Consider the following 23,578-nt stretch of genomic DNA (forward strand, 5'->3'; position numbering starts at 1 on the left):
AGGGTGATATGACAAATGCTCACAGGAGTTGACATTCAGTCATAACACTCATAGACTATCTAGTAGTGAAAGTGTCGTGACGTTGAAGGGAAGTTGTTTTCTCCCTCAGCGTTCAGTTGTTGCTCATGTCTGACTGTTTACGTCTCTCTTGGACCGTTGATGCGTCACACTGTAATCAGTGCTGTGTACAGTTTGATGGAATCACTGTGTGTTTGGCAGGGAGCCTAGACTTCATTACGTCATGTCTCTGTCTGTGTCACGTCTCTGTGTCACGTCTCTGTGTCACGTCTCTGTGTCACGTCTCTGTCTGTGTCTCGTCTCTGTGTCTCTGTGTCACGTCTCTGTGTCACGTCTGTGTCTCTGTGTCACGTCTCTGTCTGTGTCTCTGTGTCACGTCTCTGCATCTCTGTGTCACGTCTCTGTGTCACGTCTCTGTCTGTGTCTCTGTCGGTGTCTCTGTGTCACGTCTCTGTGTCACGTCTCTGTGTCACGTCTCTGTGTCACGTCTCTGTGTCACTTCTCTGTGTCACGTCTCTGTCATGTCTCTGTGTCACGTCTCTGTCTGTGTCTCTGTGTGTTCCAGGACTTCAGGTGCTGCAGACCGTCCAGACCTCTGTGGTGCTCCAGCTCACCCTGCCTCCAGGCCAGGGACCCTGCAGCTCCTCCCTCCACTCCAGCCTGCAGACCTCTCTACTCCACGACATGAGGGCCAAGGGTCTTTGCAGCCTGCAGGTTGGTGTGTGTGTCTGTGTGTCTGTCTGTGTGTGTGTGTCTGTGTGTGTGTGTGTGTGTGTGTGTGTGTCTCTGTGTGTGTGTGTTTCTGTGTGTGTGTGTCTCTCTGTGTGTGTCCGAATGTCTGCCATCTACTGTTGCAATAAACGATAGTGAAAACCATGTGTAACTTGCTTTGAATGGAAAGGTGCCTGCAGGAGATATTCCAGAACCTGAACTAATGCAAAACACACGTTCTTAGAAAACGCTCAACTCATTAACTACAGATGTATTCATAAACGCAGCCCTATAAACCCTCTAGACAATATACATGTATGATTTATTCATATGGACTTGATTGATTTGCATATGACTGTTTTGTACCACAGCTAGTTGTCTATAGTTGACTAAGGAAGTCTGAGACAGAACTGTAGCGTAGAGCAGCTTGATGCACAAGGACCCCCACTGGACAGGACGCTGGTTGACTAGCTACAGATGTAGGATCTTCATTTGAGCCAGTTTGCTACAGCAGGAAAATAGTCCTCCAGCAACAGGAAATCTTCATTATTTTGTTGATCATAATTATTGAGTCATTTTGTAGTGGTTGATGTCTTTTTCATAAAGGTTGTCTGACTACTGTGACCTTCAACTCTGTGTCAGTGTGTGATGAGTCTGTACAGGTTGTCTGACTACTGTGACCTTCATCTCTGTGTCAGTGTGTGATGAGTCTGTACAGGTTGTCTGACTACTGTGATGTCCGTCTCTGTGTCAGTGTGTGATGAGTCTGTACAGGTTGTCTGACTACTGTGTCTCTCCTGTTCCAGCTGACGTCCATCTCTGTGTCAGTGTGTGATGAGTCGTCCGTCTCTGTAGAGTGTGTGAGTGAGGAAAGCGTCAGTGTTCAGGTCAGCTGGAGGGCTCTTCTCTCAGACCTTCCTGTCTCTGTTCTGCCTGACCTGCATGACGTCGGTAAGGAGCACAGACAACATTTCAGAAATATTTCTCAATGAAAAACAACAGATGCTGTCTCACACCCTTTAAATACGTCTCAGGACTAGTTTATACATTTTAAACTTTGACTTTGTGTGTATATTTTCTTGGAGGTCTGCCAAAGTGCATGTTCATGTTTCATTTAATGGAACAACAGAAGTATATGTGGATTTGAGTCATTAGTGATTTATCTGTTTCCAGATGTCGCGCTCAGTGAGGACAGGCTGTTGGATGGGCTGCTAGGCCTGATGGGTAGTGACCCCTACCGCTCCCTCTTGACCTCTGAACCCAGAGTCCTCTCTACCTCAGCACCCAACTTTGGCTGTTCCCCTGGATACCAGCGTGTTGGAACAGGATGTGGTACGTCATTATTATTGATGTCAGAAGGTGAATTCACCAATTTGTAAGTCGCTCTGGATAAGAGCGTCTGCTAAATGACTTAAATGTAATGTAATGTATTACCTGTCCCCCTAAAACACAACCTGGCCTGAACTAATGTATATCAGTTCATATGAAATGAAAGTACATACTGACTGATTTACTAAAGGTCACGACCCGGTTGACAGCATTATTAATAACTGAATGTATAACACACACCCTCTCTTTCTCTCTCCTCTCTCTCTTTTCTCTCTCTCCCCTCTCCCTCTTTTCTTACTCCCCTCACTCTCTCCCCTGCTTTTTTTCCCCTACTCTCTCTCTCTCTCTCTCTCTCTCTCTCTTTTTCTCTCTCTCTGTCTCTCCCCCTCTTTCTTTTCCCTACTCTCTCTCTCTCTCTCTCTCTGTCTCTTTCTGTCTCTCCCCCTCTTTCTCTTCTCCTTGCTTCTCTCGTTCATTCATCATTCTTTTCTCTCTCTCTTTCTTTTCTCTCTCCCTCCATCTTTCTTTTCTCCCTCTCTCTTTGTTTTCTCTCCCTCTCTCTCTCTTTGCGCTCTCTCTCTCTCTTTGCGCTGTCTCCCTCTTTTTGCTCTCTCGCCCCGTCTCTCTCTCCCTCTCGCTCTCTCTCTCCCTCTTTCTTCTCTCTCTCTCCTCCCCTATAGTGGTGTGTCCTGCGGGTATGTTTTCCAGTGGAGGTGTGTGTTCTCCCTGTCCTCAGGGTTCCTACCAAGACCAGGAGGGGTCAGACTTCTGTACAATGTGTCCTAAAGGCACATCCACTAACGGAGCTTCCACTGCCACACACTGTGAGTGAGGAGACATGGAACACGTTCCTCATTACCACTGGCTTTCTGTTGCTCAGCTCAGCCAGTGTTAGAGAGCACTTTATTATTATGGAGATCTATGATATTTACTAAGGTCCAGGACCGTGGTCCCATCCCCTAAACATAGGCAGCTTAACTGCTCAACTCACCCAGTGTTAGAGAGCACTTTATTATTATGGAGATCTATGATATTTACTAAGGTCCAGGACCGTGGTCCCATCCCCTAAACATAGGCAGCTTAACTGCTCAACTCACCACTGTTTTGTAATGTCCAGGTTTGACAGAGTGCCAGCGCAGTGGCCTGAGGTGTTCAGAGGGAGGGGACTTCCTGTCGGCCCAGCAGGACATCCAGACCAGGAGGTGGCGCTGTGTCACATCCAGCGGAGAACAGCTGGAGTGGACAACCACTGGCCAGCCTCTGTCTGAGGGAGAATGTTCAGGTACTGTCTGGGTCAGCGTTTTAAGAACAAAGAGTATCTTGTATTGCTGCCCCAGAAAGTGAATGTATTGTCTCTGTGGACTGGAAACAAAAAAAACAGTTTGAGCGTGAAGTTCTGAGTCAGGTGACTCAGGTCTATTGAAGTATTCTTTGTGGACCAGTGTTTTAACACATGGCTGAAACATCAACAAATACCTGAGTCACACTATGCGTCCCAAATGAAGCCATACTTCCTGTTTTGGCCAGGGACCATTGGGCTTTGGACAGAAGTAGTGTACTCCGTAGGGTGCCAGTTGGAACACTTCCTGTGACTCAGGTTCTGTCCGAGGATCACTAGAGAGAGACTAAACCCAGGAATCATGTTCAACAATGTTATTAGAATTTGAAGCACTGACAACTGAGGTTAAGAGTTTTGTGTGTGACCTCTACTTGTGCTGCTATGCTCTTAGTCAACAGTTCAAAGTTACAACCTTTCTTGAACTTTATTTATTTTTCTTTTTTTTAACTAAAAGGAACTCGTATTACATCAAGTGGTATATTTCTACATATTATATATACAGTACAGGAATGACTTAAGCGCTAAGAGAAATGTGACATTGTTGTGTAAAGCAAGAGGAAAAACACATTCAAAAACAAAAAAAAGGAATTTCAGAAGTTTGGCTTTTTTTGAGTTTTGTTGTTGTGTATCCTAATATTTCCCTTTCTCCTTCTGCAGTTCTGGAGAGGTTTGAGACAGTTCCCAGATCAGCGTTTTCTCTAGCAGCAGAAGACCATGTGGTCCTCAGCTCAGAGACGTCAGACACGACCATGGAGAAACAACTCAGGACGTGTGTGTCAGGTGAGGTCACTGTGGAAAGTTACATTAAAAACAACAAGTATTTCCACAATAAAAGGGTGTGTCACACATGGCACCCGATTCCCTGTCGTGTGTTACTTACTACAGGCCTATGGACCCTGGTCAAAAGTCATACACTATATAGGGAATAGGGTGCAATTTCTGACTCACTACAAGTGTTTATATACCAAAACCACTAGTGTAAAACATTGGTTATGTTTGTGTCACTCCCCAGCTTGTGCCCAGGTCCAGACTTGTCTTTACGTCGTCCTTTACGCTGAAGAGGGACAAAGTCACTGTGAACTCTACAGCACCGACTCTGCTAACATCCGATGCCAAACCTCTGAGCAAGTATGGGACGTCCACAATGTGTCTTCTTCTCTGTCCACAGTGTGGACCCGTCCCAAATGGAGCCCACATTTCTTACATCGTGCTCTGGTCAAAAGCAGTGGTGGAAAAAGTACTCAATTGTTATACTTGAGTGAAAGTGAAGATACCTTTATAGAAAATAACTCAAGTCAAAGTGAAGATACCTTTATAGAAAATAACTCAAGTAAAAGTGAAGATACCTTTATAGAAAATAACTCAAGTAAAAGGGAAGATACCTTTATAGAAAATAACTCAAGTGAAAGTCATCCATAATTTATATAAAAAGTAAAGTACAGATACCCTAAAACACAACTTAAGTTGTACTTTAAAGTATTTTTAGTGAAGTACTTTACACCACTGGTCGAAAGCAGTGCTCTATAAAGGGTGTAGGGTGCTATTTGGGAAGCAACCTATGTCATGTTGGTGTGTTGTACACAGAGCTTTCATCAGGCATCACCTACACTGCAGGCTCTGGACCCCTGATTCACACTACAGGAGATAGAAGAGGGCTCTGGACCCCTGATTCACATTACAGGAGATAGAAGAGGGTTCTGGCCCCCTGATTCACATTACAGGAGATAGAAGAGGGCTCTGGATCCCTGATTCACACTACAGGAGATAGAAGAGGGCTCTGGACCCCTGATTCACACTACAGGAGATAGAAGAGGGCTCTGGACCCCTGATTCACACTACAGGAGATAGAAGAGGGTTACCGGGTCATTAGCTGGCTCTGGACCCCTGATTCACACTACAGGAGATGGCTCTGGACCCCTGATTCACACTACAGGAGGTAGAAGAGGGTTCTGGACCCCTGATTCACACTACAGGAGATAGACGAGGGTTACCGGGTCATTAGCTGGCTCTGGACCCCTGATTCACACTACAGGAGATAGAAGAGGGTTACCGGGTCATTAGCTGGCTCTGGACCCCTGATTCACACTACAGGAGATAGACGAGGGTTACCGGGTCATTAGCTGGCTCTGGACCCCTGATTCACACTACAGGAGATAGAAGAGGGTTACCGGGTCATTAGCTGGCTCTGGATCCCTGATTCACACTACAGGAGATAGAAGAGGGTTACCGGGTCATAAGGGGTCATCTAATCAAACGAGGAACATCACTATAATCTCTCAGAAATGTTACTATCGTATCATATTCAATTATTCATTGCAGAACAAATTAACACACCAACTTGACATAGTAGGTTTGATGCTTTCGAAACTGTTTGGCTGTGACTGCTGTTTCCGTTAGGTAATGTTGGGTTGTGTGATAACTCTTTCAAGTGTCCCCTTTCCTTGTGATTCCCAGACCAAAGGGTTCCTGGGAAATGCAGGTGCTGATATGTTCCAGAACCTGAGCTGTTCTCTGAAGGTGAACGGGGCTGACAGACAGAACGTCACGGTCATCAGGAAGAAAGGTTTAGTATGAGCTTGTTTGTCCTCTTATAAAGTGCTGAAATACACAACGTCCATCCTGTTGTTTGTCCTCCTCTCTCATAACAGTCCACGAAGTCCTCTCTCTCTAGCTCCTCTCAATAGAATAAGGAATTCACCTACTGTACAATCAGACCATGAATCTGTTTCATTTATTCCTGCTCTAAATGCAGCTGTGTTTCTCTACCAGACCATGAGAATCAGTCTTTGTCTCTATCATAGGTCATGAGTTCACCACTAAGGCCCAGAAGACCTTTGAAAGGTTGAGTTTCCGTAAGGCCAGTTCCGGTGTTTACCGTACCGTGGTGTTTGCAGCTGAAGGAACCACTCTGACCGACGTCCATCGTTTCTGTCAGGACGAGTGTACCCAGAACACCTGCTGTGACGGCTTCATCCTCAACCAGAACGTTCTCAGCGGAGGTAAAAGCCTGTAGCCTGAGTGCCAGTCTGTTTGTGCTAGCATGCCCAACTCCTTGTCATGCCAAGACATCAATGGAGTGGACAAGAGCACAAACGGACCGAGCTAAAAAGGCTGTGTCATATGTGAAGACAGCATCCAGAACCACATTGTGTGATGCTGTTACTAAGTGGTTATATGTGAAGACAGCATCCAGAACCACATTGTGTGATGCTGTTACTAAGTGGTTATATGTGAAGACAGCATCCAGAACCACATTGTGTGATGCTGTTACTAAGTGGTCATATTTGAAGACAGTATCCAGAACCACATTGTGTGATGCTGTTACTAAGTGGTTATATGTGAAGACAGCATCCAGAACCACATTGTGTGATGCTGTTACTAAGTGGTCATATGTGAAGACAGCATCCAGAACCACATTGTGTGATGCTGTTACTAAGTGGTTATATGTGAAGACAGCATCCAGAACCACATTGTGTGATGCTGCTTAGTGAGGAAGCTCATACACTTATTGAATCTTAGCCCATTTCCAATAGGTTGGATATTTCATCAAAAAGGCCTGAGGGGGTGTGGTATATGGCCAATATAACACGACTAAGGGCTGTTTTTAATTGTTATTTTATTTAACCTTTATTTAATTAGGCAAGTCAGTTAAGAACAAATTCTTATTTACAATGACGGCCTACACCGGTCAAACCCGAACGATGCTGGGCCAATTGTGCGCCGCCCTATGGGACTCCCACAGCCGGATGTGATACAGCCTGGATTCGATCCAGGGACTGTAGTGACGCATCTTGCACTGAGATGCAGTGCCTTAGACCGCGGCGTCACTCAGGGGCCCCAAGACACAGCCCTTAGACGTGGTATATTGGCCATATATCACAAACTCCCCAGGTGCCTTATTGCTGTTATAAACTGGTTACCTACTTAATTAGAGCAGTACAAATAAATATTTTGTCATACCCATGATATATGGTCTGATATACCACTGCTTACAGCCAATCAGCATTCAGGGCTCGAACCACCCAGTTTATAAAAACCAATGCACATCCTGAACCAATGTAAATCTCAATATGTTGTATTTTATTATCATTTATGAGCAATTCAATTCTTCAAATCTCCCCCTCCTCTCTCTCTTTCTCTATTTCTCTCTCTGTCTCTCTTTCTCTCTCTCTCTCTCTCTTTCTCTCTCTCTCTCTTTCTCTCTCTCTGTCTCTCTGTCTCTCTCTGTCCGTCCAGGTACCATTATGTGTGGTCTGCTGAGCTACCCAGACATGTTGCTATGCAGTGAGGCAGACTGGGACGTGTCTGGCCTGGCCCAGGCGAACAGGATCTGTGGGGCTGGAGTCACCTACAATAAACTGAAGAAACAGTTCATCTTTAACTTTGGAGGACAAGACTTCACCATCAGTAAGGATGTCTATCTAGACTATTAGCGTAACATTTAAGGACCGTTTCCCAGACACAGATTAAACCTATTCCTGGACTTAAAAGCTCCATTAAGGATCTCCATTGGAAATATTTTTGGGTCAAAGACGAGGCTGAAGCTGTGTCCAGGAAACCTGCCTGTACATTATAGATGGAATAGATGATGATACTATACTCTAACTACAGTATGTGGTTATGAAGTGTTACTATACTCCAACTAAGTGGTTATGAAGTGTTACTCTGTAACTAAGTGGTTATGAAGTGTTACTCTGTTACTAAGTGGTTATGAAGTGTTACTCTGTTACTGAGTGGTTATGAAGTGTTACTATACTCCAACTAAGTGGTTATGAAGTGTTACTATACTCTGTAACTAAGTGGTTATGAAGTGTTACTATACTCTAACTACACTATGTGGTTATGAAGTGTTACTCTGTAACTAAGTGGTTATGAAGTGTTACTCTGTAATTAAGTGGTTATGAAGTGTTACTCTAACTAAGTGGTTATGAAGTGTTACTCTGTAACTAAGTGGTTATGAAGTGTTACTCTGTAACTAAGTGGTTATGAAGTGTTACTCTGTTACTGAGTGGTTATGAAGTGTTACTCTGTAACTAAGTGGTTATGAAGTGTTACTATACTCCAACTAAGTGGTTATGAAGTGTTACTCTGTTACTGAGTGGTTATGAAGTGTTACTATACTCTGTAACTAAGTGGTTATGAAGTGTTACTATACTCTAACTACACTATGTGGTTATGAAGTGTTACTCTGTAACTAAGTGGTTATGAAGTGTTACTCTGTAACTAAGTGGTTATGAAGTGTTACTCTGTAACTAAGTGGTTATGAAGTGTTACTCTGTAACTAAGTGGTTATGAAGTGTTACTCTACTCTGTAACTAAGTGGTTATGAAGTGTTACTCTGTAACTAAGTGGTTATGAAGTGTTACTCTACTCTGTAACTAAGTGGTTATGAAGTGTTACTCTGTAACTAAGTGGTTATGAAGTGTTACTCTGTAACTAAGTGGTTATGAAGTGTTACTCTGTAACTAAGTGGTTATGAAGTGTTACTCTGTAACTAAGTGGTTATGAAGTGTTACTCTGTAACTAAGTGGTTATGAAGTGTTACTCTGTAACTAAGTGGTTATGAAGTGTTACTCTGTAACTAAGTGGTTATGAAGTGTTACTCTGTAACTAAGTGGTTATGAAGTGTTACTCTGTAACTAAGTGGTTATGAAGTGTTACTCTGTAACTAAGTGGTTATGAAGTGTTACTCTACTCTGTAACTAAGTGGTTATGAAGTGTTACTCTGTAACTAAGTGGTTATGAAGTGTTACTCTGTAACTAAGTGGTTATGAAGTGTTACTCTGTAACTAAGTGGTTATGAAGTGTTACTCTGTAACTAAGTGGTTATGAAGTGTTACTCTGTAACTAAGTGGTTATGAAGTGTTACTCTGTAACTAAGTGGTTATGAAGTGTTACTCTGTAACTAAGTGGTTATGAAGTGTTACTCTGTAACTATGTGGTTATGAAGTGTTACTCTGTAACTAAGTGGTTATGAAGTGTTACTCTGTTACTAAGTGGTTATGAAGTGTTACTCTGTTACTAAGTGGTTATGAAGTGTTACTCTGTAACTAAGTGGTTATGAAGTGTTACTCTACTCTGTAACTAAGTGGTTATGAAGTGTTACTCTGTTACTAAGTGGTTATGAAGTGTTACTCTGTTACTAAGTGGTTATGAAGTGTTACTCTGTAACTAAGTGGTTATGAAGTGTTACTCTGTTACTAAGTGGTTATGAAGTGTTACTCTGTAACTAAGTGGTTATGAAGTGTTACTCTGTAACTAAGTGGTTATGAAGTGTTACTCTGTTACTAAGTGGTTATGAAGTGTTACTCTGTTACTAAGTGGTTATGAAGTGTTACTCTGTAACTAAGTGGTTATGAAGTGTTACTCTACTCTGTAACTAAGTGGTTATGAAGTGTTACTCTGTTACTAAGTGGTTATGAAGTGTTACTCTGTTACTAAGTGGTTATGAAGTGTTACTCTGTAACTAAGTGGTTATGAAGTGTTACTCTGTAACTAAGTGGTTATGAAGTGTTACTCTGTTACTAAGTGGTTATGAAGTGTTACTCTGTAACTAAGTGGTTATGAAGTGTTACTCTGTAACTAAGTGGTTATGAAGTGTTACTCTGTAACTAAGTGGTTATGAAGTGTTACTCTGTAACTAAGTGGTTATGAAGTGTTACTCTGTAACTAAGTGGTTATGAAGTGTTACTCTGTAACTAAGTGCTTATGAAGTGTTACTCTACTCTGTAACTAAGTGGTTATGAAGTGTTACTCTGTTACTAAGTGGTTATGAAGTGTTACTCTGTAACTAAGTGGTTATGAAGTGTTACTCTGTAACTAAGTGGTTATGAAGTGTTACTCTGTAACTAAGTGGTTATGAAGTGTTACTCTGTAACTAAGTGGTTATGAAGTGTTACTCTGTAACTGAGTGGTTATGAAGTGTTACTCTACTCTAACTAAGTGGTTATGAAGTGTTACTCTGTAACTAAGTGGTTATGAATTGTTACTCTGTAACTAAGTGGTTATGAAGTGTTACTCTGTAACTAAGTGGTTACGAAGTGTTACTCTGTTACTAAGTGGTTATGAAGTGTTACTCTGTTACTAAGTGGTTATGAAGTGTTACTCTGTAACTAAGTGGTTATGAAGGGTTACTCTGTAACTAAGTGGTTATGAAGTGTTACTTTGTTACTAAGTGTTTATGAAGTGTTACTCTGTAACTGAGTGGTTATGAAGTGTTACTATACTCCAACTAAGTGGTTATTTAGTGTTACTTTGTTACTAAGTGGTTATGAAGTGTTACTTTGTTACTAAGTGGTTATGAAGTGTTCCTCTGTAACTAAGTGGTTATGAAGTGTTACTCTACTCTGTAACTAAGTGGTTATGAAGTGTTACTCTGTAACTAAGTGGTTATGAAGTGTTACTCTGTAACTATGTGGTTATGAAGTGTTACTCTGTAACTAAGTGGTTATGAAGTGTTACTCTGTTACTAAGTGGTTATGAAGTGTTACTCTGTTACTAAGTGGTTATGAAGTGTTACTCTGTAACTAAGTGGTTATGAAGTGTTACTCTACTCTGTAACTAAGTGGTTATGAAGTGTTACTCTGTTACTAAGTGGTTATGAAGTGTTACTCTGTTACTAAGTGGTTATGAAGTGTTACTCTGTAACTAAGTGGTTATGAAGTGTTACTCTGTTACTAAGTCGTTATGAAGTGTTACTCTGTAACTAAGTGGTTATGAAGTGTTACTCTGTTACTAAGTGGTTATGAAGTGTTACTCTGTTACTAAGTGGTTATGAAGTGTTACTCTGTAACTAAGTGGTTATGACGTGTTACTCTACTCTGTAACTAAGTGGTTATGAAGTGTTACTCTGTTACTAAGTGGTTATGAAGTGTTACTCTGTTACTAAGTGGTTATGAAGTGTTACTCTGTAACTAAGTGGTTATGAAGTGTTACTCTGTTACTAAGTGGTTATGAAGTGTTACTCTGTAACTAAGTGGTTATGAAGTGTTACTCTGTTACTAAGTGGTTATGAAGTGTTACTCTACTCTGTAACTAAGTGGTTATGAAGTGTTACTCTGTTACTAAGTGGTTATGAAGTGTTACTCTGTAACTAAGTGGTTATGAAGTGTTACTCTGTTACTAAGTGGTTATGAAGTGTTACTCTGTTACTAAGTGGTTATGAAGTGTTACTCTGTAACTAAGTGGTTATGAAGTGTTACTCTACTCTGTAACTAAGTGGTTATGAAGTGTTACTCTGTTACTAAGTGGTTATGAAGTGTTACTCTGTTACTAAGTGGTTATGAAGTGTTACTCTGTAACTAAGTGGTTATGAAGTGTTACTCTGTAACTAAGTGGTTATGAAGTGTTACTCTGTTACTAAGTGGTTATGAAGTGTTACTCTGTAACTAAGTGGTTATGAAGTGTTACTCTGTAACTAAGTGGTTATGAAGTGTTACTCTGTAACTAAGTGGTTATGAAGTGTTACTCTGTAACTAAGTGGTTATGAAGTGTTACTCTGTAACTAAGTGGTTATGAAGTGTCACTCTGTAACTAAGTGCTTATGAAGTGTTACTCTACTCTGTAACTAAGTGGTTATGAAGTGTTACTCTGTTACTAAGTGGTTATGAAGTGTTACTCTGTAACTAAGTGGTTATGAAGTGTTACTCTGTAACTAAGTGGTTATGAAGTGTTACTCTGTAACTGAGTGGTTATGAAGTGTTACTCTACTCTAACTAAGTGGTTATGAAGTGTTACTCTGTAACTAAGTGGTTATGAATTGTTACTCTGTAACTAAGTGGTTATGAAGTGTTACTCTGTAACTAAGTGGTTACGAAGTGTTACTCTGTTACTAAGTGGTTATGAAGTGTTACTCTGTTACTAAGTGGTTATGAAGTGTTACTCTGTAACTAAGTGGTTATGAAGTGTTACTCTGTAACTAAGTGGTTATGAAGTGTTACTTTGTTACTAAGTGTTTATGAAGTGTTACTCTGTAACTAAGTGGTTATGAAGTGTTACTCTGTAACTAAGTGGTTATGAAGTGTTACTCTGTTACTAAGTGGTTATGAAGTGTTACTCTGTAACTAAGTGGTTATGAAGTGTTACTCTGTTACTAAGTGGTTATGAAGTGTTACTCTGTAACTAAGTGGTTATGAAGTGTTACTCTGTAACTAAGTGGTTATGAAGTGTTACTCTGTTACTAAGTGGTTATGAAGTGTTACTCTGTAACTAAGTGGTTATGAAGTGTTACTCTGTAACTAAGTGGTTATGAAGTGTTACTCTGTAACTAAGTGGTTATGAAGTGTTACTCTGTAACTAAGTGGTTATGAAGTGTTACTCTGTAACTAAGTGGTTATGAAGTGTTACTCTGTAACTAAGTGCTTATGAAGTGTTACTCTACTCTGTAACTAAGTGGTTATGAAGTGTTACTCTGTTACTAAGTGGTTATGAAGTGTTACTCTGTAACTAAGTGGTTATGAAGTGTTACTCTGTAACTAAGTGGTTATGAAGTGTTACTCTGTAACTAAGTGGTTATGAATTGTTACTCTGTAACTAAGTGGTTATGAAGTGTTACTCTGTAACTAAGTGGTTACGAAGTGTTACTCTGTTACTAAGTGGTTATGAAGTGTTACTCTGTTACTAAGTGGTTATGAAGTGTTACTCTGTAACTAAGTGGTTATGAAGTGTTACTCTGTAACTAAGTGGTTATGAAGTGTTACTTTGTTACTAAGTGTTTATGAAGTGTTACTCTGTAACTGAGTGGTTATGAAGTGTTACTATACTCCAACTAAGTGGTTATTTAGTGTTACTTTGTTACTAAGTGGTTATGAAGTGTTACTTTGTTACTAAGTGGTTATGAAGTGTTCCTCTGTAACTAAGTGGTTATGAAGTGTTACTCTGTAACTAAGTGGTTATGAAGTGTTACTCTACTCTGTTACTAAGTGTTTATGAAGTGATGTAATGGTCAGCATGTTTCTCTCACAGCGGATACAGCTCTGCCAACATCAAGCAAGAACAAAACTGACTACCAGGCCACCATTATTGGGTTCCAAGGCATTTACCTCTGGAAAGGTATTGTACATTTAATTCCTTATGCAGATTTATAAAACAATGTACTTCTGAATAAACATTACTGTGTTGTCTTGACTTAATGATCCATGTTTCAGAGTCTGACATGACCACTCGTCCCAAGACCTCCCCAGCCTGTAGCAGTGTCCTCCCACAACAAGCCCCCGGAGTGGTTCTGTCGGGTTAGTTTAGCCTTCTTAATTCTCCTATTACAGGAGCCAGAACCTAAAGCAACTGATTGTTCCGCTGTACCTCATTCTGTCCCGTAGATGCAGTGAAGGAGATGTTTGTGGCCCTGGGCAGCAGTGCTGTTGTTGTGGACTCTGAACGGGACATCCCCAGTCTGCAGTACTGGATCTTTAAACATCAGTTCTCTGCACAGGAGGCTCAGCTGTGGTGTCTGAAACGTAGGATATATCAGCTTCATGGCCTTTTGCCAAAGCAATTCACCTTCAATCTAATAAACGGAATATTTTAGTTGTTTCTTACTTCTATCACATGGCCTTCATCTTTAGCACTCGTGTAATATGCGTTTCAGGTGTCCTCTGTGTGTTTCAGGTGTCCTCTGTGTGTTTTATGTGTCCTCTGTGTGTTTTATGTGTCCTCTGTGTGTTTTATGTGTCCTCTGTGTGTTTCAGGTGTCCTCTGTGTGTTTCAGGTGTCCTCTGTGTGTTTCAGGTGTCCTCTGTGTGTTTCAGGTGTCCTCTGTGCGTTTCAGGTGTCCTCTGTGTGTTTCAGGTGTTCTCTGTGTGTTTCAGGTGTCCTCTGTGTGTTTCAGGTGTCCTCTGTGTGTTTCAGGTGTCCTCTGTGTGTTTCAGGTGTTCTCTGTGTGTTTCAGGTGTTCTCTGTGTGTTTCAGGTGTCCTCTGTGTGTTTCAGGTGTCCTCTGTGTGTTTCAGGTGTCCTCTGTGTGTTTCAGGTGTCCTCTGTGTGTTTCAGGTGTCCTCTGTGTGTTTCAGGTGTCCTCTGTGTGTTTCAGGTGTCCTCTGTGTGTTTTAGGTGTTCTCTGTGTGTTTCAGGTGTTCTCTGTGTGTTTCAGGTGTTCTCTGTGTGTTTCAGGTGTGTTTCAGGTGTCCTCTGTGTGTTTTAGGTGTGTTTCATGTGTCCTCTGTGTGTTTTAGGTGTGTTTCATGTGTTCTCTGTGTGTTTCATGTGTTTCAGGTGTCCTCTGTGTGTTTCATGTGTTCTCTGTGTGTTTTAGGTGTGTTTCAGGTGTTCTCTGTGTGTTTTAGGTGTGTTTCAGGTGTTCTCTGTGTGTTTTAGGTGTGTTTCAGGTGTTCTCTGTGTGTTTCAGGCTGTGAGGAGGAGGAGCTGTGCCACTTGGCTGATGTGAGAGATGAGAGCTCAGTGTACTTCACCTGCGCCCTGTACCCAGACACCCAGGTGTGTGGGGCCTACGACAAACCCCTGAGACAGGCCTGCAGCCCTGTGCTCCCCCAGCAACCCCACACAGCTCACACCAAGAAGGGTGAGTTTTTAACTCCAGCAACCCCCCACCTCACACACCAAGAATGGTGAGTCCACAGAGTCCTATTAAAGTTCTATATATAATTATACGGTAGAGGTATTTATACTGTACATATTGGTTAAGGGAGGTTACCTTGAAAGCAAATGAATGGTTAGTTTAAGAGCCTTCTATTTAAAACATTTAGACAAATTACACTACGGACTTGATATACTACACAAGTTATTATCAAGCCAAACAGTTAACAATCATCTGAACATGGAGCCCAGCCATCACTAGTGTTGTCTTCCCTTCTTCCCTCTACTTCATAATGACTGGCCCAGCCATCACTAGTGTTGTCTTCCCTTCCTCCCTCTACTTCATAATGACTGGCCCAGCCATCACTAGTGTTGTCTTCCCTTCCTCCCTCTACTTCATAATGACTGGCCCAGCCATCACTAGTGTTGTCTTCCCTTCCTCCCCTACTTCATAATGACTGGCCCAGCCATCACTAGTGTTGTCTTCCCTTCCTCCCTCTACTTCATAATGACTGGCCCAGATATCACTAGTGTTGTCTTCCCTTCCTCCCTCTACTTCATAATGACTGGCCCAGCCATCACTAGTGTTGTCTTCCCTTCCTCCCTCTACTTCATAATGACTGGCCCAGCCATCACTAGTGTTGTCTTCCCTTCCTCCCTCTACTTCATAATGACTGGCCCAGCCATCACTAGTGTTGTCTTCCCTTCCTCCCTCTACTTCATAATGACTGGCCCAGCCATCACTAGTGTTGTCTTCCCTTCCTCCCTCTACTTCATAATGACTGGCCCAGTCATCACTAGTGTTGTCTTCCCTTCCTCCCTCTACCTCATAATGACTGGCCCAGTCATCACTAGTGTTGTCTTCCCTTCCTCCCTCTACCTCATAATGACTGGCCCAGTCATCACTAGTGTTGTCTTGTCTTCCTCCCTCTACTTCATAATGACTGGCCCAGCCATCACTAGTGTTGTCTTGTCTTCCTCCCTCTACTTCATAATGACTGGCCCAGCCATCACTAGTGTTGTCTTCCCTTCCTCCCTCTACTTCATAATGACTGGCCCAGCCATCACTAGTGTTGTCTTCCCTTCCTCCCTCTACTTCAAAATGACTGGCCCAGCCATCACTAGTGTTGTCTTCCCTTCCTCCCTCTACTTCATAATGACTGGCCCAGTCATCACTAGTGTTGTCTTCCCTTCCTCCCTCTACTTCATAATGACTGGCCCAGCCATCACTAGTGTTGTCTTCCCTTCCTCCCTCTACCTCATAATGACTGGCCCAGCCATCACTAGTGTTGTCTTCCCTTTCTCCCTCTACTTCATAATGACTGGCCCAGCCATCACTAGTGTTGTCTTCCCTTCTTCCCTCTACTTCATAATGACTGGCCCAGCCATCACTAGTGTTGTCTTCCCTTCCTCCCTCTACTTCATAATGACTGGCCCAGCCATCACTAGTGTTGTCTTCCCTTCCTCCCTCTACTTCATAATGACTGGCCCAGCCATCACTAGTGTTGTCTTCCCTTCCTCCCTCTACTTCATAATGACTGGCCCAGCCATCACTAGTGTTGCCTTCCCTTCATCCCTCTACTTCAAAATGACTGGCCCAGCCATCACTAGTGTTGTCTTCCCTTCCTCCCTCTACTTCATAATGACTGGCCCAGCCATCACTAGTGTTGTCTTCCCTTCCTCCCTCTACTTCATAATGACTGGCCCAGCCATCACTAGTGTTGCCTTCCCTTCATCCCTCTACTTCAAAATGACTGGCCCAGCCATCACTAGTGTTGTCTTCCCTTCCTCCCTCTACTTCATAATGACTGGCCCAGCCATCACTAGTGTTGCCTTCCCTTCATCCCTCTACTTCAAAATGACTGGCCCAGCCATCACTAGTGTTGTCTTCCCTTCCTCCCTCTACTTCATAATGACTGGCCCAGCCATCACTAGTGTTGTCTTCCCTTCCTCCCTCTACTTCATAATGACTGGCCCAGCCATCACTAGTGTTGCCTTCCCTTCATCCCTCTACTTCAAAATGACTGGCCCAGCCATCACTAGTGTTGTCTTCCCTTCCTCCCTCTACTTCATAATGACTGGCCCAGCCATCACTAGTGTTGTCTTCCCTTCCTCCCTCTACTTCATAATGACTGGCCCAGCCATCACTAGTGTTGTCTTCCCTTCCTCCCTCTACCTCATAATGACTGGCCCAGACATCACTAGTGTTGTCTTCCCTTCCTCCCTCTACTTCATAATGACTGATGAAGTTGGGAATCCCAGCAGCCTCGCTGTTTGTGATTCTAGGCTTGTTTTGGTCTTGTTCCTAGCAACAGGTCAACAAGGCTGTATATCAGAAGTTAGGACGACTGCCACTGCTTGGCTCTGGGCGACTCCCAAAATGGCACCCTATTCCCTATATAGAGCACTACTTTTGACCAGGGCTCATTTAAAGTACTGCATGATGTAGGGAATAGGGTGCCATTTGGGACACAGCTGTACACTTGAGCAGCTCTGCGGGCTGAGAAAGGAGACCTGTGAGTAATGTCGGTAGCGTGATCCTGCTCTTGCTCAAATGACAGCAGGCTGCCTTTTCCAAGGTTACACAAAACCAGGCTGTCCATTTTAGTTGCTGTTGAAAACAACCGCTCTTCTCTGTTGTGATACTGTCTCTTGCTTTTATCTCTCAGCTTGTGTGAATTGGCAAGAGGTTAAAAAAAAAAAAAAACATTTTGAAGGTTTCCTGTCTGTGTTTATATGCGTAGTGCATACCACTGACAGGGCACCACTGACAGGGCACCACTGACAGAGCACCACTGACAGGGCACCACTGACAGGGCACCACTGACAGGGCACCACTGACAGAGCACCACTGACAGGGCACCACTGACAGGGCACCACTGACAGGGCACCACTGACAGAGCACCACTGACAGAGCACCACTGACAGGGCACCACTGACAGAACACCACTGACAGGGCACCACTGACAGGGCACCACTGACAGGGCACCACTGACAGGGCACCACTGACAGGGCACCACTGACAGGGCACCACTGACAGGGCACCACTGACAGCGCACCACTGACAGGGCACCACTGACAGGGCACCACTGACAGAGCACCACTGACAGAGCACCACTGACAGGGCACCACTGACAGGGCACCACTGACAGAGCACCACTGACAGGGCACCACTGACAGAGCACCACTGACAGAGCACCACTGACAGGGCACCACTGACAGAGCACCACTGACAGGGCACCACTGACAGGGCACCACTGACAGAGCACCACTGACAGAGCACCACTGACAGGGCACCACTGACAGGGCACCACTGACAGGGCACCACTGACAGGGCACCACTGACAGGGCACCACTGACAGGGCACCACTGACAGAGCACCACTGACAGGGCACCACTGACAGGGCACCACTGACAGAGCACCACTGACAGGGCACCACTGACAGGGCACCACTGACAGGGCACCACTGACAGGGCACCACTGACTTCTTCAGAATTCTCTGTGTTTTTTAATATGTTGTGCCGTGAGTGAGTTAGTCGTCTGTGTCAGATGCTGTGATTCAAATGGAACCCTATTCCCTATGTAGTGCACTACTTTTGACCAGAGCCCTACGGGGACCCTATTCCCTATGTAGTGCACTACTTTTGACCAGAGTCCTACGGGGACCCTATTCCCTATGTAGTGCACTATGACCATTTGTGGACACATTCTATGACCATTTGAGTCCTATGACCATTTGTGGACACATCCACTGGTTCGACTGGTGGTCACAGCGAACCTGAGTGTCCTGTTAAATTCAATACAGCTCTCTGAAGAGCATCTGCTTTTTCTCTCCCTCCCTCCCTCCCTCCCTCCCTCCCTCCCCCTCCCTCCCTCCCTCCCTCCCTCCCTCCCTCCCTCCCTCCCTCCCTCCCTCCCTCCCTCCCTCCCTCCCTCCCTCCCCCTCCCTCCCCCCTCCCTCCCTCCCTCCCCTACCTCCCTCCCTCCCTCCCTCCCTCCCTCCCTCCCTCTCTCCCCTCCCTCCCTCCCTCCCTCCCTCCCCCCTCCCTCCCCCTCCCTCCCCCCCCTACCTCCCTCCCCTACCTACCTCCCCTACCTACCTCCCTCCCTCCCCTTTCCCTCTCCCTTTCCCTCTCCCTTTCTCTCCCCTTCTCTCTCTGCTGTCAGACTATTCATTTGCCTGTAACCCAGAGCTCTTGTTGTTATTATTATCATGCTCTTCACAGCAGCAGTGAAACAGAATGAGCCTTGTTGTGGATGAATTCAAACCATATGATTTTCAGCTGGGTGTCTTGTCCTTCTGAATGGTGCTCTGTGTGCTGCTGTTGCATTGAAAACAGCTAGCTAGCTCAGTAGTACCTTTAAAGAACGTGTTTAATATGCTTGCTGAGGTGTACGGCAGGTGGAGGTTCCCTCATTAACATGACTCTGTGGAACCAGTGACTGTCTGGGACGTCGTTATAAAGAACCCTTTGATATCTGCAGGGGAACATACCCACTAACTCAGCACTGGAGGAGGACCATTATCACACACACACACACACACACACACACACACACACACATACACACACACACACACACACACACATACACACACACACACACACACATACACATACACATTCACACACACACACACATACACACACATATATACACACACACAGACACACACATATATACACACACACACATATACACACACATATACACACACATATACACACACATATACACATATACACACACACACACATATACACACACACACATATACACACATATACACACATATACACACACACACACACACACACATATACACACACACACACACTCTCCTCACGGCCCAAAACAATTGTTCCCTTGTTAACTCCAGCAGCAGATGTACCACCAGCTGATGGACTAAAAGACCAATCAAACATCTTTCCAAAGGCTTTCTGGGAACTGAGTGGAGATGAACATGCTTTGTTTGCAGAATGACTTAGAAAGTTCTTCATCCAATTCATATTATTGGGGATAGACGTTGGCATAAATGTGTCATCTCTCATCTATCAGTACATTAAGATGTACAGACAGATTCTGTTATGACAGCTGCATGTCATCTCTACTGCACTTAAAGATCTCTGAACACAGACAGTTGTAATATACACACTGCAGGTGGTTGTGGAGGGGACAACGGCTCATAATAACGTCCAGAACGGAGTGAATGGAATGGTGTCAAACACCTGGAAACCATGGAAACCATGTGTCTGATGTATTTGATACCATTCCACTGATTCCACTCCAGTCATTACAACGAGCCTGTTCTAACCAATTAAGGTGCCACCAACCTCCTGTGATACGTGTGTGTGTGTGTGTGTGTGTGTGTGTGTGTGTGTGTGTGTGTGTGTGTGTGTGTGAGTCTGTAAGCTTCAACAGGGGCTATCCCATCTCCTCTTTACTACTGACCTCTGTCTGCACATGCTTTATGACTTCTCTACATGTCTGTCTGTTATAGAGCTTCTCTACAGGTCGGTCTGTCTGTCTGTTATAGAGCTTCTCTACAGGTCTGTCTGTCTGTCTGTTATAGAGCTTCTCTACAGGTCTGTCTGTCTGTCTGTCTGTCTGTTATAGAGCTTCTCCACAGGTCTGTCTGTCATAGAGCTTCTCTACAGGTCTGACTGTCTATCATAGAGCTTCTATACAGGTCTGTCTGTCTATCATAGAGCTTCTATACAGGTCTGTCTGTCTATCATAGAGCTTCTATACAGGTCTGTCTGTCATAGAGCTTCTCTACAGGTCTGTCTGTCTATCATAGAGCTTCTCTACAGGTCTGTCTGTCTGTCTGTCTGTTATAGAGCTTCTCCACAGGTTTGTCTGTCATAGAGCTTCTATACAGGTCTGTCTGTCTATCATAGAGCTTCTATACAGGTCTGTCTGTCATAGAGCTTCTCTACAGGTCTGTCTGTCATAGCTTCTCCACAGGTCTGTCTATCATTATAGAGCTGCTCTACAGGTCTGTCTGTCATAGAGCTTCTCTACAGGCCTGTCTGTCATAGAGCTTCTCTACAGGTCTGTCTATCATTATAGAGCTTCTCTACAGGTCTGTCTGTCATAGAGCTTCTCTACAGGTCTGTCTGTCATTATCGAGCTTCTCCACAGGTCTGACTGTCATAGAGCTGCTCTACAGGTCTGCCTGTCTATCATAGAGCTTCTATACAGGTCTGACTGTCATAGAGCTACTATACTGGTCTGTCTGTCTATCATAGAGCTTCTATACAGGTCTGACTGTCATTATAGAGCTTCTCTACAGGTCTGTCTGTCTATCATAGAGCTTCTATACAGGTCTGACTGTCATAGAGCTACTATACAGGTCTGTCTGTCTGTCTATCATAGAGCTTCTATACAGGTCTGACTGTCATAGAGCTGCTATACAGGTCTGTCTGTCTATCATAGAGCTTCTATACAGGTCTGTCTGTCATAGAGCTTCTCTACCGGTCTGTCTGTCATTATAGAGCTTCTCTACAGGTCTGTCTGTCTGTCATAGCTTCTCCACAGGTCTGTCTATCATTATAGAGCTGCTCTACAGGTCTGTCTGTCATAGAGCTTCTCTACAGGCCTGTCTGTCATAGAGCTTCTCTACAGGTCTGTCTATCATTATAGAGCTTCTCTACAGGTCTGTCTGTCATAGAGCTTCTCTACAGGTCTGTCTGTCATTATCGAGCTTCTCCACAGGTCTGACTGTCATAGAGCTTCTATACAGGTCTGTCTGTCTATCATAGAGCTTCTATACAGGTCTGTCTGTCATAGAGCTTCTCTACAGGTCGGTCTGTCTGTCTGTTATAGAGCTTCTCTACAGGTCTGTCTGTCTGTCTGTTATAGAGCTTCTCTACAGGTCTGTCTGTCTGTCTGTCTGTCTGTTATAGAGCTTCTCCACAGGTCTGTCTGTCATAGAGCTTCTCTACAGGTCTGACTGTCTATCATAGAGCTTCTATACAGGTCTGTCTGTCTATCATAGAGCTTCTATACAGGTCTGTCTGTCTATCATAGAGCTTCTATACAGGTCTGTCTGTCATAGAGCTTCTCTACAGGTCTGTCTGTCTATCATAGAGCTTCTCTACAGGTCTGTCTGTCTGTCTGTCTGTTATAGAGCTTCTCCACAGGTTTGTCTGTCATAGAGCTTCTATACAGGTCTGTCTGTCTATCATAGAGCTTCTATACAGGTCTGTCTGTCATAGAGCTTCTCTACAGGTCTGTCTGTCATAGCTTCTCCACAGGTCTGTCTATCATTATAGAGCTGCTCTACAGGTCTGCCTGTCTATCATAGAGCTTCTATACAGGTCTGACTGTCATAGAGCTACTATACTGGTCTGTCTGTCTATCATAGAGCTTCTATACAGGTCTGACTGTCATTATAGAGCTTCTCTACAGGTCTGTCTGTCTATCATAGAGCTTCTATACAGGTCTGACTGTCATAGAGCTACTATACAGGTCTGTCTGTCTGTCTATCATAGAGCTTCTATACAGGTCTGACTGTCATAGAGCTGCTATACAGGTCTGTCTGTCTATCATAGAGCTTCTATACAGGTCTGTCTGTCATAGAGCTTCTCTACCGGTCTGTCTGTCATTATAGAGCTTCTCTACAGGTCTGTCTGTCTGTCATAGCTTCTCCACAGGTCTGTCTATCATTATAGAGCTGCTCTACAGGTCTGTCTGTCATAGAGCTTCTCTACAGGCCTGTCTGTCATAGAGCTTCTCTACAGGTCTGTCTATCATTATAGAGCTTCTCTACAGGTCTGTCTGTCATAGAGCTTCTCTACAGGTCTGTCTGTCATTATCGAGCTTCTCCACAGGTCTGACTGTCATAGAGCTTCTATACAGGTCTGTCTGTCTATCATAGAGCTTCTATACAGGTCTGTCTGTCATAGAGCTTCTCTACAGGTCTGTCTGTCATTATAGAGCTTCTCTACAGGTCTGTCTGTCTGTCATAGCTTCTCCACAGGTCTGTCTATCATTATAGAGCTTCTCTACAGGTCTGTCTATCATTATAGAGCTTCTCTACAGGCCTGTCTGTCATAGAGCTTCTCTACAGGTCTGTCTGTCTATCATAGAGCTTCTCTATAGGTCTGTCTGTCTATCATAGAGCTTCTCTATAGGTCTGTCTGTCTGTCATAGAGCTTCTCTACAGGTCTGTCTATCATTATAGAGCTGCTCTACAGGTCTGTCTGTCTATCATAGAGCTTCTATACAGGTCTGACTGTCATAGAGCTACTATACTGGTCTGTCTGTCTATCATAGAGCTTCTATACAGGTCTGACTGTCATTATAGAGCTTCTCTACAGGTCTGTCTGTCTATCATAGAGCTTCTATACAGGTCTGACTGTCATAGAGCTACTATACAGGTCTGTCTGTCTGTCTATCATAGAGCTTCTATACAGGTCTGACTGTCATAGAGCTACTATACAGGTCTGTCTGTCTGTCTATCATAGAGCTTCTATACAGGTCTGTCTGTCATAGAGCTTCTCTACCGGTCTGTCTGTCATTATAGAGCTTCTCTACAGGTCTGTCTGTCTGTCATAGCTTCTCCACAGGTCTGTCTATCATTATAGAGCTGCTCTACAGGTCTGTCTGTCATAGAGCTTCTCTACAGGCCTGTCTGTCATAGAG

General features: G+C 43.8%; 1 protein-coding gene across 1 annotated transcript in view; it reads left to right on the forward strand.

Moving 5' to 3' along the window:
- LOC135519870 (thyroglobulin-like) overlaps window positions 1-23,578 on the forward strand; it is a 94,287-nt gene that overhangs the window by 25,164 nt on the left and 45,545 nt on the right. Inside the window, exons 20-33 of the mRNA XM_064945072.1 lie at window positions 584-732; window positions 1,536-1,680; window positions 1,903-2,061; window positions 2,739-2,882; window positions 3,176-3,340; window positions 4,055-4,177; window positions 4,410-4,525; window positions 5,852-5,960; window positions 6,199-6,396; window positions 7,634-7,804; window positions 13,361-13,447; window positions 13,543-13,626; window positions 13,714-13,851; window positions 14,738-14,911. Coding sequence (XP_064801144.1) covers window positions 584-732; window positions 1,536-1,680; window positions 1,903-2,061; window positions 2,739-2,882; window positions 3,176-3,340; window positions 4,055-4,177; window positions 4,410-4,525; window positions 5,852-5,960; window positions 6,199-6,396; window positions 7,634-7,804; window positions 13,361-13,447; window positions 13,543-13,626; window positions 13,714-13,851; window positions 14,738-14,911 — 1,962 coding nt within the window. The remainder of the gene's footprint in view (window positions 1-583; window positions 733-1,535; window positions 1,681-1,902; window positions 2,062-2,738; window positions 2,883-3,175; window positions 3,341-4,054; window positions 4,178-4,409; window positions 4,526-5,851; window positions 5,961-6,198; window positions 6,397-7,633; window positions 7,805-13,360; window positions 13,448-13,542; window positions 13,627-13,713; window positions 13,852-14,737; window positions 14,912-23,578) is intronic.

This window comes from Oncorhynchus masou, chromosome 29, assembly GCF_036934945.1.
Source record: "Oncorhynchus masou masou isolate Uvic2021 chromosome 29, UVic_Omas_1.1, whole genome shotgun sequence".
NCBI lineage: Eukaryota > Metazoa > Chordata > Actinopteri > Salmoniformes > Salmonidae > Oncorhynchus > Oncorhynchus masou.